A 17,045-nucleotide genomic window follows, 5' to 3' on the forward strand; every position below is an offset into this window, starting at 1 on the left:
CTCTAAAATAAAATTACCTTGAGAGAAATGGAATCCAGGTTACTGAACACTCGGGTTTACTCTCAACTCCACTATTCACCAGCTGAGTCCTTGAAGGAGTAGATTAACTGCTCTCCAAGGCTTCATTTTCCACTCACAAAAAGGGGAGAAAAATGGTGTGGTGCTATCATATATTATATACACTTAAATGATACAAATGTGAAAAACTACAAATCCCTTTAAATAAAAAAAACCACCAGGGTTGCATGATGTCCTAGTTCAGTGGTCGGCAAACTGTGGCTCGCGAGGCACATGCAGCTCGCGAGCCGCGGTTTGCCACTCTGCTGACTAATGCGTTTGCCGACCACTGCTGTAAGGCATTACCCTTACCCAGAAGTTTTGACTTCAGGTTAAAGACATTAGTACATTATTAAAATGTTTTTTAAGTGTTTTTCCCTAAGGCAGTGGTTGGCAAACTCATTAGTCAACAGAGCGGCAAACCGCAGTTTGCCGACCACTGTCCTAGTTGGTGAGCCGAGTGGGTTGTAGACCGTGCCACATGACAGCATCACTTGAGCTGCAAAGTAAGTAACTGCCATCAGCGTTATATCCTGTGAACCAAGCTGTCCTTGATGCTCCTCCTGACTTCTGATAGTGACATTCATGACTAATGTGCTGTTACTTTAATATCCAGCATTATCATTTAAAATACTTTCTGTATCCTAGAATGATGTTATCTTAGAGTTTAATAACTGATGGCGTGAGTGCCAAAATCCACTCTCCAAACTCAATAGCTTTCTAGTGGAAGTTAGATGTGATAAGACGCTAGGAAACAGCCCAACCTACTTCCATGATGCGCCAAGCAGTTAACTTAGGAGGGGCAACTCTGTGAAACATTAGTGAGTTTAGTGAATAAAAAATAACACACAGGCAAACATATGCTACAGTGGTTAAGGATTCCTCTCCCCGCCTTTTACACTTATTTGTCTGGAAAATATAGTGTCAAATCACACAAGTCTTGAATTACTCGATGTCTTAAGTCACACGTCGTCTCCCTTTAAAGGAAATGTAATCCATGAAAAATTCTCAGCACAGCAGCACCTGACAACTTGGTAAGTGCTCAATGCGTATTGTTTTGGTACTATTATGGTTATCATCCTTGGCCCTAAAGATCTGTAGGGACCAGGATGGTTCTGACACAACTCGTGGCTCAGGTCAGAAGCCTTCCAGAATACAGGCAGGACCTGAAGATATTGATCTTCAAGAAACAGTGGCTGGCCCTTAACCGGTTTGGCTCAGTGGATAGAGTGTCAGCCTGCAGACTGAAGGGTCCCAGGTTCGATTCTGGTCAAGGACATGTACCTTGGTTGTGGGCACATCCCCAGTAGGAGGTCTGTAGGAGGCAGCTGATGGATGTTTCTAACTCTCTCTCCCTCTCCCTTCCTCTCTGTAAAAAATCAATAAGATATATTTTTTAAAAAAGAAAAAAACAATGGCTGAACAAGTGTGAACAGTAAACTTTGGATCAAAGTTTAAATCTCCACAGTGGTTGTTTAAGAATCAGGTACCTCACCGGAAGTTACAAATGTCCAAAAGGCTATGCAAGACAAAGTTTCAACAGCGACACCATGTGGCAATAAGGAATAACTACAACGGACCATCGATCACACTTCAGGGTTTTCTCAGGAAGCCCTCAAGCAAACCCAGGTGTGGAGGACTGTGTCCTTGGGGAGGGGAAGCAGATCACTGGAACTTTGTCTATCTCAGAGTAGGATTGCAGGGCAGGGCGGGAGGGTGGGGGGTCTTAGGGGTGTGTGTGTCTATGAATGCATGGCCCTCTTTCTCAAGAGTGACACATGCAGATGGAGGAGCCAGGGGTTAAATATGACAGAGAGCAGAAAAGAGTAAAATGATATGTAAGAAACTTGAAATTTCACATAATAAATCATTTCTAATATGATATAGGCAAAAAGTAGCAAGTTGCTGGGGGAAACTGTTAATAGTTTCTCTACAAATATGTAGTGGATTGGAAAAGTGGCCACAATTATTCATTTAAATGAATAATTGCAGTCTTTTCTTTAAAAGTGGCAACTTTTGCCCTGGCTGGTATGGCTCAGCTGGTTGAGTGTCATCCTGTGCACTGAGAGGTCACTGGTTTGATTCTGAGTTGGGGCACATGACCAGGTTGTGGGCTCTATCCCTGATGTTTCTTTCTCTCATCCATGTTTCTCTCTCTCTCTCCCCCTTCCTCTCCCTCTCTAAAGAAAAAAAAATTACATAAAAAAAGTAGAGATGTTTTCCTTACTCTTTGTACCTAAGCTGGTCTGATGACTTGCTTTGGCTGATAGAATGAGGCAGAAGTGATGTTATACTGCCTCTGCTCACTTCCTTAGATCCCTGCAACCTCCACATATGAGTAAGACCAGACTATCCTCCTGGAAGATGACAGACCAAGAGGAGCAGAACCTGTCAGCTGATTCCTTTCAGCCAAGGCCAAAGACAATGAAAGAGGCTATACAAGCTCAGCAAAGCCAAACCTCATCACACCTTTCAGCTAATTCTCCAGCTAAACCTGCCAGGCCCACACAGACTCAGTGACGCATGAGCTAAATAAATGTTATTGTTTTAACAAACACCACCCCCTCCCAAAGTGACACATGCTCTCTTACAAGAAAAGGCTCAGAACAGAAAAGTCTCTTCTCTTCCAGATTTTCTACTCTTCCCAGAAAAATAAGAACCTTTTCTTTCCCTTTATCTGCATGTAGTGATTCACTCATTCAATCATTCATTCACTCAATAGATTGTTTTTTTCCAGTGTAAAGGCACTTTGTTAGGTTTGGTGGGGGCACAGGGTACAGGGCATAAAAAAACACAGACCTGATTTATAGCCTGGTTTGGGCAGAAAGGAAATAAGCCTGGCCAAATAAGCCACTGAGTGCATTCGAATTCAGCCGTGGGATCACTGTACAGCTGTGTGACCTTTGGATAGTTACTTAACCTTTCTGAGTTTTCCCTTCCTTATCTCACAAGCAGGGATAACACCTGGCTCTCAGCATGAGAGGGGGGAGGGGGGTAAAAACATGTGCAAAGTGCTGTGCCCCTGGATCAGAATCACTTCCCACCCCCTGCCTTTGCTCAGTCACATTTCATCACATCAGGTCTCCTGCAGGAGAGGGCAGTTTCCCTGAATTTGGGAGGTGCCTCTGCGTTCAACAGTAGCCCAGACAGAAATTTGGCATCTTCCCAGCAGCCTGAGAGATTGACTTTAGGGGCACTGAGAAAGGTTGGGCACACAGAGACCATTCTGCCAATCAAACCCGATGTGAAGTGGTGATCTCTCCATGCCCCCAGAGCAACAAGTCAAGTCTGGGTGACTCTTGTTTGGTTCTGAGCCTTGGCTGGGAGCTGCAAGAAAGGCCTCAGACCTGACATGGCATCCGGAGCTTTTGCCCACATGGGCAGCCAGGTCCTAAAGGGGGAAGCCAATGGTAGTAGAGGATGGGGTAGGGGCTAAACCACAAATAATCCTCAAACCCAGTCTTCTTATTTTCCCTCGCAGAAACCCCTGACCTCAACCAAAGCATGCACGAATTAGAAAGAACACACTGGGAGCTTGGGTCACCTCCCACCTTGCATTTCAGCCCAGAATTTGGCACCCAGCTTAGGCCATAGAGAAGGGGACCAGCCCCAAGGACTGACAGCAGCTAGCCCAGCTGCAGTACCCAGCTAGGTCAGTTACCACACTGCCCCTATGCCTCAGTTTCTCCATATCACCAGGGGATTCTGTGAGAGGGGAATTGGGAAGCCAGATTCCTCAGGTGGCATAAGTTCCTGAGTGGGGGCAGCAGGGATGTGAGCCTACATCCTGGTGGCTGTGACAGCCTTAAGAAGAACACTCATGCATGCCCTAGCCAGTTTTCTCAATGGTTAGAGCATCAGCCTGAGGACTGAAGGGTCCCGGGTTCGATTCCGGTCAAGAGCACGTACCTCGGTTGCAGGGTCAATCCCTGGCCCCAGTTGGGGCATGTGCAGGAGGCAAGCAATAGATGTGTCCCTCTCACATCGATGTTTCTCTCTGTCTCTCCCCCTCCCTTCCACTCTCTCTGAAAATCAGTGGGAAAAATATCCTCAGATGAGAATTAACGAAAAAGAAAAGAAAAACACTCACCCCATAGCAATATTTCGGGCAGGACTAGCTTGATCCATGGTGAGACCCTATACTGGTAGGACAGGTGCTTGAGAAATGGCTGTGGACTGACCGCTGAATCCCTATTGTCGTTGTGGGGAGCACATGTACCCCTTGGGCTGCTTTTGGTTGTGAACCTGACGGTCTGAGTGTGTGACAGCTGGGGGAGAGGAGCAAGGGGGCGGGGCCAAGGATGAGGGGACCTGCAGCGGGAAAGGCTAAACCCAGAATCGCAGTCAGAACGTTGGGTGGACAACACTGTACCAACGAGAGGGGAAATGGGGGAAAAAGGAAGAAACAGAGACAGGGGACAGACAAAACGATGGGATTAGGAGGGAGAGGGAAGGAGGGAGATAGAAGGGCTAAGAACCAGAGCACCAGTGAATCTGTGAAGATAAGCTACAAACGAGAAAAACACACTAAGACTGTGGTCGGCAAACTGCGGCTTGCGAACCACATGTGGCACTTTGGCCCCCTGAGTGTGGCTCTTCCACAAAATACCACGGCCTGGGCGAGTCTGTTTTGAAGAAGTGGCGTTAGAAGTTTAAGTTTAAAAAATTTGGCTCTCGAAAGCAATTTCAATCGTTGTACTGTTGATATTTGGCTCTGTTGACTAATGAGTTTGCCGACCACTGCACTAAGACATCTTCAGAGATGAAAAGAACGCTGTGTGAAAATTTGCCTTCCCATTGGTCTCCCTCATCAAGCTGTAGGTTTTGAAGGCAGGCACTGGCTTAAGTCATCTTTATGCCCTCTGTGCTTAGCACAGAGCAGACATAAGGGCACTGTATTTGTTGAACAAATAAAGACAATATTAAGAAAAGGCCTTAGCCAGTTTGCCTCAGTGGACAGAGCATCGACCTTCGGACCGAAGGGTCCCGGGTTTGAATCTGGTCAAGGGCGGGTACCTCCATTGCAGGCTCCTTCCTGGCCCTGGTCGGGGCTCCTGCAGGAGGCAACCAACCCGTATGCTTCTCTCACATCGATATGTCTCTCTGTCCTTCCCTCTCTTGTCCACTCTCTCTAAAAATCAATAGAAAAATATCCTTGGGTGAGGATTAAAAAAAAAAAATAAAAGGCAGGATTTTAAGCTAGAAGGGCAGAGACAGAGGTAGTGGCTCTGAGCTTAGACTTGAGTCACAGAGACATGCTTTCAAACCTCCGATCAGCCTTTCCCAACTGCATGACTTTGAGCAAGACTGAGCCCCTCCAAGCTGAGAGCTTACATATCAAGTTGTGGAGGATGAACATCTGTAAAGTGCTCAGCAGACACCTGTGTAAGCTCCCAACACTGTTAGTTACTGTTATTACTGTCATCAAGGCAAACAATCGAGACGGAGAAGGGCATAAATGGATTGCATGAATAGCCTCTGGTTAATGACTTTGCCCTCTAACTCTAGTGCTTGTCCACTCAAACTTCAGGTCTGTCTATGTGACTCGCTTGCTTTGGCTGATGGCACAATGGTAAACTTGATGCCAGCAGAGACACAGAGGTGTGAAAAAGCCTGTTTCCGACTCCTTCCTTGCCAACTATTACAGCTGTGTCATAGAGCCCGGGAAGATTAACCAAGTCCCGGCCAGATCAGTAAGACCACTCAGCCAACCCGAGGCTTGGGCTGAAATAATAGATAGTTGTTGTTTGAAGCCAGTCTTGGGAGTGACTTGTTACAAGGCAGTAGCTAGCTGACACAAGGGCATGGTTACCCTTGTTCTTTAAAATTGAAAGGCAAATGAGAGAGGAAGTCAGGATCTGCCAGGTTTTATTTGTAGAGTCTAGTGAACTTGAACCAGAGAAAACTGCAAAATGTGGTTTTCAGGCGGGCAGCAGCAGGGAGAGCTGCTACTGGGCAAGCAGAGGCTTGAGGAGTAGGGATAGCCCTAGCCGGGCCCCTGTAGGTCTCAGGCTGTGGGGTTGTACACCCGCCCCATGAAGATAGGGAACCTGTGCTGCTGGTCCCAGAGCAGGAAGAGGAAGGGCTGCTGCACCTCAAAGATCAGCAGAGCGCGGGCCACCGAGATCGCCGAGGCTGCAACCGCCTCCACCCCGCTCTCCGTCAGCTCCAGCGCCGCCTGGTGTTTCATCGCAGAAACCTGGAGATCCGGGTCCTCCGTCAGCCCGCACAGGTTGAGATCGTAAGCGAAGTCAAAGAATTCTAGGGCATAATCAGAGAAAAATAATGAGTCCAAGAACAGCATGAAACCCTCAGCTGTCGGAGACATTTGTCTGGAATTTTCTGGGTTGGTCCCAAATCCCAATGCTCTCTTCTTCCTCCTCGTTGCTTATCAAAATGTATATCATACCTTCTGGTCCAGTTCCTGGGATCCTCTGCCAGAAGGCTTATCTTCACACCAACTACCACTTTCTCTCAAGTGGTGAGAGGCCTTGCCCCTTCCCCCCTACCCCCTGAAAAATGATGTCATTGCTTCTCTGTCAACAAGGACCTTGGAAGTAAGGAACTATATAGAAAGAGGTCATACGTTATCAAATGAGGTCATATACTAGGAAACAAGATTATCTATTAGGAGGTCAAGTTCTTTAACAGAATATGAAGCGATATAGCTTGGAGTGAGGTCAAAGGTCAGGAAGTGAGGCCAAAGGTTAGGAAATGGAGCCTCTGTTGCCTCTCCTAAACTCAGAAGCCTCCAGTTACCCTCTTATCCTGAGTGCTTCTTGCACAATCTGTGGGATGGTTGAGTGTTATGAAATGTCTGTGGGGGAAGAGCATCCATGGCCCACCTACGTCACCTGTCACAGTGTCACAATGAACCATAGTGGAAACAGTCAGGAGAGCTGAAGACCTGGATTGTTGTTCTGGCTCACTTCTACCTAGCTCAAGGGATCTTGGCTAAGTTATGTAAACTTTCTGAGTCATTTCCTCATGATGTAATGAGATAAAAGCATATCCCTCTAACTTACAGGATTGAGGAACAACCTGAGATTATAGATGTACAAAGTATTCTAGAGAGTGCTAAGTGCATTTTAGGGGCTCCCTCCATCCTGCCACAGTTTTCTCCTCTGATGATCTGGGAGAAACTCTGAGCTGCCAGGGCTCACCCAATTTCTCCATGATTAACAACATGTCCTGGTTGCTCTTGAGTTTGAATCGGGGCAGCATCACGAGAGTGGGCTGGAACTTGGCCATCTCCAGCTTCTTCATGATGGCCTTTAAGACAGAGGGGCTGAGAGCCTGCTCCACGTCTTGGAGACTGTGTTTCAAGTTCTGGGGTACCATGATCACCAGGCTCAGGTTGTGGGAGAGCTGCAGTTGCCCCACCTGGAGAAAAAAAGATGCACCTTATCAGTCTTCCCACCCTCTGGGTTCCAAGGCTGATCTTCAGTCTGCTGTTCCAATCTGTACCATTTCAGCAAACAGCAGCCAGACTTGAACTTCCAGGTTTTGCCATGAAATGGGGATGCCAGCTAGGTGAACAGTGCTGGTGAGATGCACAAGAATGAGCACAAGTTTCTGATCACACAGGCTGAAGATGACTCTACCACTGATGAGCAATGTAATACAGGCAAGTGATTTGATCTTTCTGAACCCTGTTCCATTCCACTCAAGTGTGCATAGGGTAACACCAGAGTTACCAGGTCAGTCCTTTGAAAGACTTGATGGCTCTGCAGTATCTACAGGAGTAAGTATAAATCTCTTAGTGTGACATTTAAGATTTTGTACAAGCGGGTCCTAGCTTACCTTTCCAGTTTGCCATTAGATGGACTTTCACTGATGGCCAGACAAAAATATAAGAAAAGTGCAGGACTCGTGGGTCTAATATAGTGGTTCTCAACCCAGTGTGAATTTGCCCCTAGTGGACATTTGGCAATATCTGGAGACATTTTGATTGTCATAGCTAGAGGAGGGGTAGAAGCCAGGGATGATGCTAAATCATACAATGCCAGGATAGCACCTCATAACAAAGGATTATCCAACCCAAAAGGTCAATAGTGCCAAGGGTGGCACCTTAGACGAATAGGATGTAAGAGAATATCACTAAAAGGGGATGTGGTTGAGGTTGAAAGATGGATGAGAAGAATCTAGAGTGGAATTCAATTGAGCAATGAAGAAATGAACGGAAACCAGTCAATTGTTGGAATTTGAAAATATGGCCCAGAAGAAGCAGGATATAAATTGCTATTGACTGAGGAACACGGACATGGGGTCCCTGTTGATGGAGGCTTCAACTAGGGATGGATCATTGGGGCAGTACGCACCCTGTGGATGGATCTCGAGTCTCTGACTAAAAAGTACTATGTTATGGCCTTGAATTTCCAAGCCAGTAACCTGAACATTCCTGAGCTGGTAACTCTAATCCCCTTAGTTGCATGAATACTCTTTAAGTCCCAGGAAGATTGAGAATTAAGTATGGAAAGGACAAAGTAAACCAACTTCATAATATTCACACCCGATGATAAGTTCAGGATAATCTTAAGAAAATCAGACACACTAGTTTTATACTTCTAAGCAAAAAGGTATAGGGCCCAGCCGGTTGAGCGTCTACCTGTGAATCGATTCCTGGTCAGGGCACATGCCCGGGTTGCGGGCTCCATCCCCAGTGGGGGGCATGCAGGAGGCAGCTGATCCACGGTTCTCTCTCATCATTGATGTTTCTCTCTCTCTCTTCCTCTCCCTTCCTCTCTGAAATAAATAAAAAAACATATATATATTTAAAAAGGTATAGGATCATTTCATTAAATTTGAGAACAATGTTGAGATGTTGGGGTTAAAATGGATTTACTCTTTAAATTTAGTTTTCAGTTCACAGGTGTTTGGAAGATGTGGCCAAGCAGGGCTGTAATTCTGCCTTGTTGGGTATATGGTATTCTTAAAAAAAAAGTATAATATTTATTTATAAAGTATACCCATAAGCTCAAAGTGCTTATGGGAATATTAATTAACCGTATTTGTAACCATGTTTGTAAACGGAACAAATGGTTTATAGAAGTTTAATCTGTTAGAAGTGACTCAATTAAAGAATAATCTTTGGGCTGACACCTGAATGAGCAGAAGGCACAGTTATGTGAAAATCTGAGTGAAGAGGGACGAGGCAGAGGGAAAGCTAAGGCCAGCTCCCAAGGTGGAAACAAGCCCGGTGTGTTCCAGGACAAATCCTTTACTTCTCGCCTGGAACTGAATTACTGGGTGTCTCCCACTGTTTTCTATCTAACAGGTTTGTGTCTTGATGTCCTAACAAGGCGGAAACATCTGAGAACTGGGCATGAGACATTTTATTAATTAGAATCCTCTGGGCTCCATATTTCCCGTCTTCCCTCCCTCCCCATCCACCAAAATGATACTGTTCAATTTCTGCTAAGGAACTTAAGCCACTAAACACATGTATGTACATACAGCTATACCTATACATGTGAACACACATATGCATGCTGCACATGCATGCATACATCAGATGCACAGGACAGAAACACGACTCACTTTTTGCCATTTGATGGAGTAGAGATGAATGAAGAAACTTTAGAATCCTGCTTTCCAGCCTAAAATATACAATGCCTGCCTCGGCCAAGGCTGGAGTAGGAAGAAAGAGAAAAGGCAGGGTGGAAATACAGAGGGAAGAAGTAGAAATTAGTAAGGGTGCACCCCAAACAAATGGGGCCATAGCAGAAAAGAAATCAGGACACATAAGAGGCACTGAAACAGGAGTAGGAAGAGGCAAGGACTGACCTTGGCCTTCAACATAGGGTCCGTGAAATGGGCCACCGGGTACTTCTTGCTGGTCATCATGGGCACTTTTATCACTGAGGATTTCAAGTAAAAGGGCTCCCTCCTGGTTTTTTTGTGATCAAATGTTGTCTTCCACTTGGCTAGAGGGAAGAGAGAGGGGGACAGTTATTCTAATACAGGTGGGGAAAGGATATAGAGCTGAAATTCCGGTAAGCAAAGGGTAAGACAGGTACAATGGGATCCAGTCAAGGAATGTGGGGTCTGGTGGGCTTTGAAGCCAGAAGGGGAGGAAGGATTCAGGATGGGAAGATGACCTGGTCCAGGGCCCCCTTACCACTTAGATAGATAGCATTGAGGAGGACAAGGCGGGTGTCGGAGGGCAGGCTGTCTAGCAGAGAGTTGATCTTGCGGTTGGTGTTCTCCGCCACCCAGGTGTTGATGAGCTCCAAGTTGGCATCACTGTCATTTCCCAGGGGTCTGGGGGTGCCATACAGGTACTGAGAGGCGTTCACAAAGGCGTCCCTTATAGCCAGGTCTGGTGGGGGATGCAGGTCAAGAGAAGGAGGCATGAGTCCCCTGAACACTCTCCCCGCTTCCAAGAGCAGGCTTTGAGAGGGGGTGTGTTTCCCGTCGATCTTTGTGCTCACTCCAATGAACACAGTATGTTGGAGCAGGGGTCCAGGCCACTCCTCGTACAGATGGGACAATGAAGTCCAAAGAAGGCAACCCTGAACTTGGAGCAGAACTCATCCCAGGCCCCACCTGCCTCTGCTTGCCATGTGAGCATGGCTGGTGAGGTACTTCGGAACTTCCGTTTGCCTGTATTTTCCCTCCCTTCTTTTCTTAATTTAAGAGGCAATGGAGTCTGCTTCCCAGCCTCAGCAAAAGTTTGTAGTAAGACTTCCTAGCTTTGGCGCTCCAAAGCCCAGACCCACTAAAGAAAACAGTGTCTGAAATTGGAACTTTTCCTGAACTAAACAACTGATACTGAATGCAGCTGTATTTACCACCAACCCAGCAAAACAGAGGATCAAACTGATTTATAGTAAATAAGTAAATGCAATGTTACTCAAATGCCATATTTTCCCATCTCTAAAAAGAGGGTGTTCCCCTCCCCCCCCACTTTGTTTTTCTGCATTTTCTCAGTTTCTACGATGAATAAGTATTGTTTTCACCAGTTAAAAAAAAAAGCCAGAGTGTCACCCTGGCCCATGTGGCTCAGTTGGTTGGGTGTCGTCCCCGTGTACAGAAAGGTTGCTGGTTCGGCTGGTTCAATTCCCCGTCAGGGCAGATGCCCAGGTTGTGGGCTCAATCCCTGGTAGGGGAGCATGCAGGAGGAGGCCCATTGATGTTTCTCACATCAGTGTTTTTCTCTCTCTTTCCCTCTACCCTCCTCTCTCTGTAAAAAAAAAAAAAAAAGTAAAGAGAGGGTCAGACTGCATCTATAATTTTCAAACCTTTTCAAGCAGCACAGCTGTGTTTTCAAATAATGTCATGTCTGAAGCCCACAATATAAAAGGGCTGTGGTTGAGGCTGGGCAGGAGCTTAGAGCCCAGTTGGCTCTATGTCCCTCTCACAGGAAGTGGCACCCCCACCCCACTCTGCCTCCCTGATCCCCACTCCCACTGTTACTTCTGAAGGAGCTCTGCAGAACCCTAGGGCTCTGTGGACCAAACCTTGAGAAAAAAAAAAAAAGCATTTGATCATGTTGGAAGTTTATTGCTCTTATTACCTACTTATTCATCTAACACATGTTAATGACAACGAATTCATATAATATAAAAAAAGTGCTGACTAGAGGGCCCAAGATTCCCCTGACCCAGATTAGCAAACATTCTTTGCCTATTTTATGTCTATAACTCTCTAGTCCAGGGGTGGGCAAACTTTTTGACTCGAGGGCCACAATGGGTTCTTAAACTGGACTGGAGGGCCGGAACAAAAGCATGGATGGAGTGTTTGTGTGAACTAATATAAATTCAAAGTAAAGGAGCGGAGGGGAGAGCAAGAGAACCCTCCACTTTTTCGGCTCCGCGGGCCGGATAGAACAGCCGAACGGGCTGGATCTGGCCCGCGGGCCGTAGTTTGCCCACGGCTGCTCTAGTCCTATCTATTCATGAACTCTTATTCTAAACGGAGTTGATGAATGCAATGACTTACCCAAAATCTCACCATGGGGACTGTCTGCCTGCTGAAGCCCTCATCTGCTCTGCAGTCCATCCTGGATGTTCTAGCTCTAACATTCCCACTGTCCTTTACCCCAGGGCTGGGTCCCGCTCAGCATCCTCTCAGGACCCTGCTCAGCAGCTGTCCCTCTCCCCGGCACTCACCTGGGCTGTGGAAGATCTGAGAGACTGAAGTGAAGCCTTTGGATGTGAAGGCCTTCAGGGCCTGGTGGACACAGGAAAAGTTCTCAGGGTAGGAGAGGACCGTCTCCAGGTTTTTCTTGGTGCTGTCCCCGGCCCCTACAACAAAAGGCAGAGACGAGGGCCAAGTGCAGGAGGTGTGGGGGAGCCACTATCAGGACCACTTTAGAGGGACCAGCTGGAATGGGGGCGGGGGTCATTGACTGCTAGAAGGGGATCACATATCATCAGAGCCGGAAGCATGGTTTCAGGAGACAGTACATATATCAGAAAGAGAGGGGTGGGGGGATTATGAATAATCATGGTTAGGCTTTTCCAGGGCTGCAAATACTCTCCTCCCCTATTTTCCACCTAATTTTTATCCCACTCATCATTCAAAGCCTGGTGCCTGTTCTACATGAACTAGTATTTAGTTGGTTTAGGTTTACAAGGGTTCACCATATAGGCAGGGATACGAGATGACTATTAGGAGACATCAGCCCTGGCTGGGTAGCTTGGTTGGTTAGAGCGTCATCCTGATATGCCAAGGTCATGGGTTTGACCCCAGGTTGGGTGTGCATGGGAGGCAACCCATCAATGCTTCTCTCTCTCTCTCTTTCCCTTCCTCCCTCTCTAAAATCAATTAAACAAAGAAAAAAGAAATTAACCAAAACCAATCAACTGAAATGTGCCTTCCAAGAGGCATTTGGCAGTGTCTGAAGATACTCTGGTGTCTTAACTGGAGGGATGCTACTGGCATCTAGCGGGTAGAGGTTAGGAGTGTTAGGATTCTGGGATTCCAGAGGAAAGGTTCTTATATATGCTCACTCTGTCTCTCGAAGCCTTCCTGGAATTTCCCCCTTAGAGTGACAGTTCTGTCCTCACTGCTTATAGCAATTTGTTTGTGTCACTCCTAGGGTAATTAACCTGTGGCAATTGACAGTAATCCTTCAGGAAAGCAGAGGGATTAGCATTTTTTGACCTCCCATCAAGCCAGGCACTGGGCTATCTACTTAATTTTAGGAGGTAAATACAACCATCTCCATTTTATACACGAGGACTCAGGCTCAGAGATGTTCAGTAATCTGCTCAAGTTCACACAGTTAGGAATCCCAGAATCCTAACACCCCAAACCTCTACCCACTAGATGCTAGAAGCATCCCCCCATTATCATGATTCTAATCTACTTCTATCTCTTATGGTTTCATCTCCCTTATTGTCTGAACTTGAACCATAGTTAATGGCTGGGACCTTGTTTTATATGTTCTTGTATAGTCCATAGGGTTTTTATAAGCAATAGTGCCTATTAAATCATTGTTACATGAAAGTGCAAGAATAAAAACATTACCACCTTCCCCCCCCCACACTCCATTGCAACCCATTTTTTTATAGCTTCCTCACTGAGGCATAGCTTTATAGGTGTCTGCGTTGGGGACCCCCATGGGAGAGTTCAACATATAACCCAGAGAGAACTCAGTCAGGTTCTTACCAAGCAGGATCTGAGTAAGCAGGCTGGCGATGCTGAAAGGTGAGAAGATCATATTCGTCTCGGCCCTCTTCACTGTCGAGAAGGCGTGGTAGAGCTTCACCGAGAAATCCAACAAAGCCTCCCCCAACATGGTCTCCGCTGAAGGATTTTCCAAGTCAGGGCAGTGGGTCTCGGGCTCTGGGCAGGGGGGCCCAGAAGTGGGCAGGGTAGTTGGGTCGATAGGTTGAGTGGTTGACTGGAAGCAGGGCTGGGAGGTGGGATACAAAGTGCTATTGGCTCTTAGGATAGTTGAGTTGGTTGTTGGCATGGTGGACGAGCCCATGGTGGGCTGAATGGATTGAATCTCGGGGATCTCTTTCTCTGAGATGTTTTCTTTGATTTCCCATGTCTGGTTCTTTGAATCCATGAGGCTGAAGCTGGTACCATTAGGATTTGAAGAGGCTCTATCCTATGGTTCAAGAAACTGTGTCTCATTTTTCTATGAGGCAAAGTCCCCTCAAACACTCAAAGTGGGAAGAGAAGGTGGGGATGTGGACAATATTCTGTACCCAAGATAATTTCTGAAAAGGCCTAGTGGGTGAGGGGCCTGCCCTGGAACCATGGCCACGGATTCCTCCAGAATAGGGGGCAAGGCAGCAATGGGTGGGGTGTGGGCAGGGATTTCTCTGCAGAAGGTGCAGAGTAGGCAGGGACTCTGTCACCGCTGACCAATTACTGCCATATAGGAAGTTGTTTGCCAAACTTTGGAGCTGAATGTCAGCAGCTACTTATCTGTGTTTTTGAGATAAATAAATATATCTGTCTGTCTTGGCTCACCTGCCTGCCCAGTATAGACATTTGAGCTTGTGGCCTTAGCTTTAGAACAGTGTTTTTTTAAATTGTGGATTGCAACACATTAGTGGGTATTGAAAACAATCGGCATTCCAAAAGGAAGGAAAGAAGGTAGGAAGGAAGGAAGGAAAGAAAGAAAGGGGGGGAGAAATAGTATAGACCAGTGGCTCTCAAGCAGAGACCATTTTGACCCCAGAGGACCTGTGGCAATGTCTGGAGGCACCTTTGGTTGTCATATGGGAGAGAAGAGGATGGGGAGATGCTACTGGCATCTAGTGGGTGAGGCCAGGCTTACAGCAGAACATCCTACAATGCACAGGACAGCCCCTCATACCAAGGAATTATCCAGCCCCAAATGCTGTTTGTTCTGGGTTGAGAAGCCATGTATTTATTATCCCCATTTCACTGATAAAAGAAACTGATGCTGAGAAATACTAAGTAACTGGCCCAGGGTCTCGCAGAAACTGGAGGGAAAACTAGGAGCCAACCCGCAGTCTGATTCCGGGTCCCTGCGCATCACTACATCACCTGCTGAATCTCAAAGGACACTGCGGGTGCCACCTTCCACACACAGGAACACACAGGCCAGAGCAAGCATCCACCTTGCTTTCCCCTGACCTCCCAGACCACTGCGACCTCTCAGGGATTAACACCCATCAAGGTGTGTCTGCTGCCACTCGGCTTTCACAGGCCCGGCCTCGGGAGAACCTGTGTCTCCGCTGCAAACCCACAGCTCAGTGTCCACAACAACCCTTGCTTTTACATCGCAAAATGCTGTCCATTTCCTTGCCCTGCTTGGTCCTCCTTTATTCTCCACTTCATAAATTAGAGCAGGAGGGCTCCAGGAAGTGACTTGCTCAAGGCCACCAGGCTGGTGCCTAGTGGGTCAGGTTTCGAACCTGTGTCCCTCTGAGTCTCCAGCTCTTTCCAGTCTATGAATGGAGCTGCAAGGATCACACTGTATGACCCCAAGAGGAACTCGCCTCATTCTCCGGGGCCTGAAGGGTTAATCCTAGGCACCCCTCCATTCCCATCCCATGAAGGGCCACTCACCCCAGCCAGCAGCAGCAGCAGCAGGAGGGTCAGCGGGGTCAACCTGGAAGCCATCTGGGAGGCGATGTCCGCCTGGACCTGCGGAGCCAGCCAGCGTCAGGGCCAGCTTCGAGGCATGGGGTCCGCCCCCGGGCCCGCCCCCATTCCATTCCGGGTCCTTCCCCGCCACCTTCTCCCAGGCTCCTCCCTCTGTTTTGTTTTTCCCAAAACCGCTTCCCTTTCCCGGCACCGGCTGGCTTAGTCTCCCCCTCCCTTCCCCCAGCCTCCCCCAGGCCCGGGTCTCCGTCCATCTGTTCCATCCTGGGGGTCCTGCTTTAGCCAAACAATGAGGCCAGAGGCTGGGGGAGGAGGGGAGGTCCAGAGGGGGCTGCCCAGGAGGGGAAGAGAAGGGGGAGGCAGAAGTCTCTAGGGGAACCAGGTCTGTAGAGACTGCAGAGATAAAAGGGGGGCCCAGAAACTGGGGGAGGGGAAAAGGGAGATGAGAAGACCCCTTCCCAACGCCCCCTCCCAAGAACCAAACCTGCTCCCCAACTCCTGGTCACCGGGCAGCTTTAGTGCAGACTGAGTGGATAGTCCCACGGGTCAGGGAGGGTGGGGTGTGTATGTGTGTGTGGGGGGGTCGGTCTTCGCTATTGGCTGGCCCAGGACACAGCCCAGTTACAAATTAAGGATGATTGATCGCTGGTGTGAGTTCCTGTAAATCACATTGGGAGAGGTCCCTTGGTGGGCTTTGGGGGCTGGAGCAGGGATTTAGCTTGAAGCCCTTTGGGAGCTGGAAGTGGAGAAGTTTGGGTGCAGCTCTGAGCTTTACAGAAGGAAGCTTACCCCCTCCACCTTCGTGGGTCATGATAAAAGCAGCACAGACACAAATTGCTCCCGTTTCCAGGCAAGCAGAGTTGCTCATCTCAGCTGATCTTCCAAGTAACCCCTTGGAAATTGGCCCCTTTGTGACCATTTGATAGTTAAGTCATTGAGCTTATTTGCTAAATCTGGCAACCATGCATGCCTCCTCTGAAAAACAAGGCCCTCTCTGGTGACCTGATACCGCTTGCATGGTCTATGACTGTCTCACTGCTGGGCCTGTCAGGAAAGTTGGCTGTTAGCACCAGAAGTGCTTCTCTAAGGGACTGACAGGGACAGAAGGGAGAGAATATTTGTATGTCACGTTGGGGGGCAGAGAGAGGGGCTTGGAAAAGACCTATGAAGACTCTGCACCTGCTTTGCAGGAACTTCATTTCCTGTGGCCACTTGGGAACCTCCTACATGGTGGGTAAGTTCCTTCACATCAGAGTCACTCTAGTCAAGCTGCTGAATTACTAAGATCAAGAAGGCTGAGGCATGAGTCTACTCTCATTTTAACTAACTGGGGGACTTAAACTTTTGTATTTGCCAGTCCTGTGTCAATGCCTGAATATACACCAAACCTCTGATTGCCCCCCAAGAGGACTCATGTGTCTAGACCACCTGGCATCCATCATCCTGAGTCT

At 47.6% G+C, this 17,045-nt stretch overlaps 2 protein-coding genes across 5 annotated transcripts in view; one reads left to right on the plus strand and one right to left on the minus strand.

Annotated features, from left to right (window-relative positions):
• UBE2L6 (ubiquitin conjugating enzyme E2 L6) overlaps positions 1-17,045 on the plus strand; it is a 58,166-nt gene that overhangs the window by 22,292 nt on the left and 18,829 nt on the right. The window lies entirely within an intron of this gene.
• SERPING1 (serpin family G member 1) lies at positions 5,898-16,164 on the minus strand. Of its 2 annotated transcripts, none has more exons than XM_080688200.1 (8): positions 16,079-16,164; positions 15,559-15,636; positions 13,675-13,921; positions 12,171-12,305; positions 10,178-10,378; positions 9,844-9,983; positions 7,221-7,440; positions 5,898-6,318 (listed from the first exon to the last, which is right to left on the minus strand). In XM_080688200.1, exons 2-8 carry the CDS (start codon positions 15,610-15,612, stop codon positions 6,065-6,067), a joined length of 1,251 nt encoding a protein of 416 aa, XP_080544326.1. In that variant the 5' UTR covers positions 15,613-15,636; positions 16,079-16,164; the 3' UTR covers positions 5,898-6,064. The 2 variants fall into 2 exon arrangements, with proteins under 2 accessions (XP_080544326.1, XP_080544325.1); XM_080688199.1 differs by having other exon boundaries at positions 13,675-14,122.

This window comes from Plecotus auritus (assembly GCF_963455305.1).
Source record: "Plecotus auritus genome assembly, chromosome: 9".
NCBI classification, from domain to species: Eukaryota; Metazoa; Chordata; class Mammalia; order Chiroptera; family Vespertilionidae; genus Plecotus; species Plecotus auritus.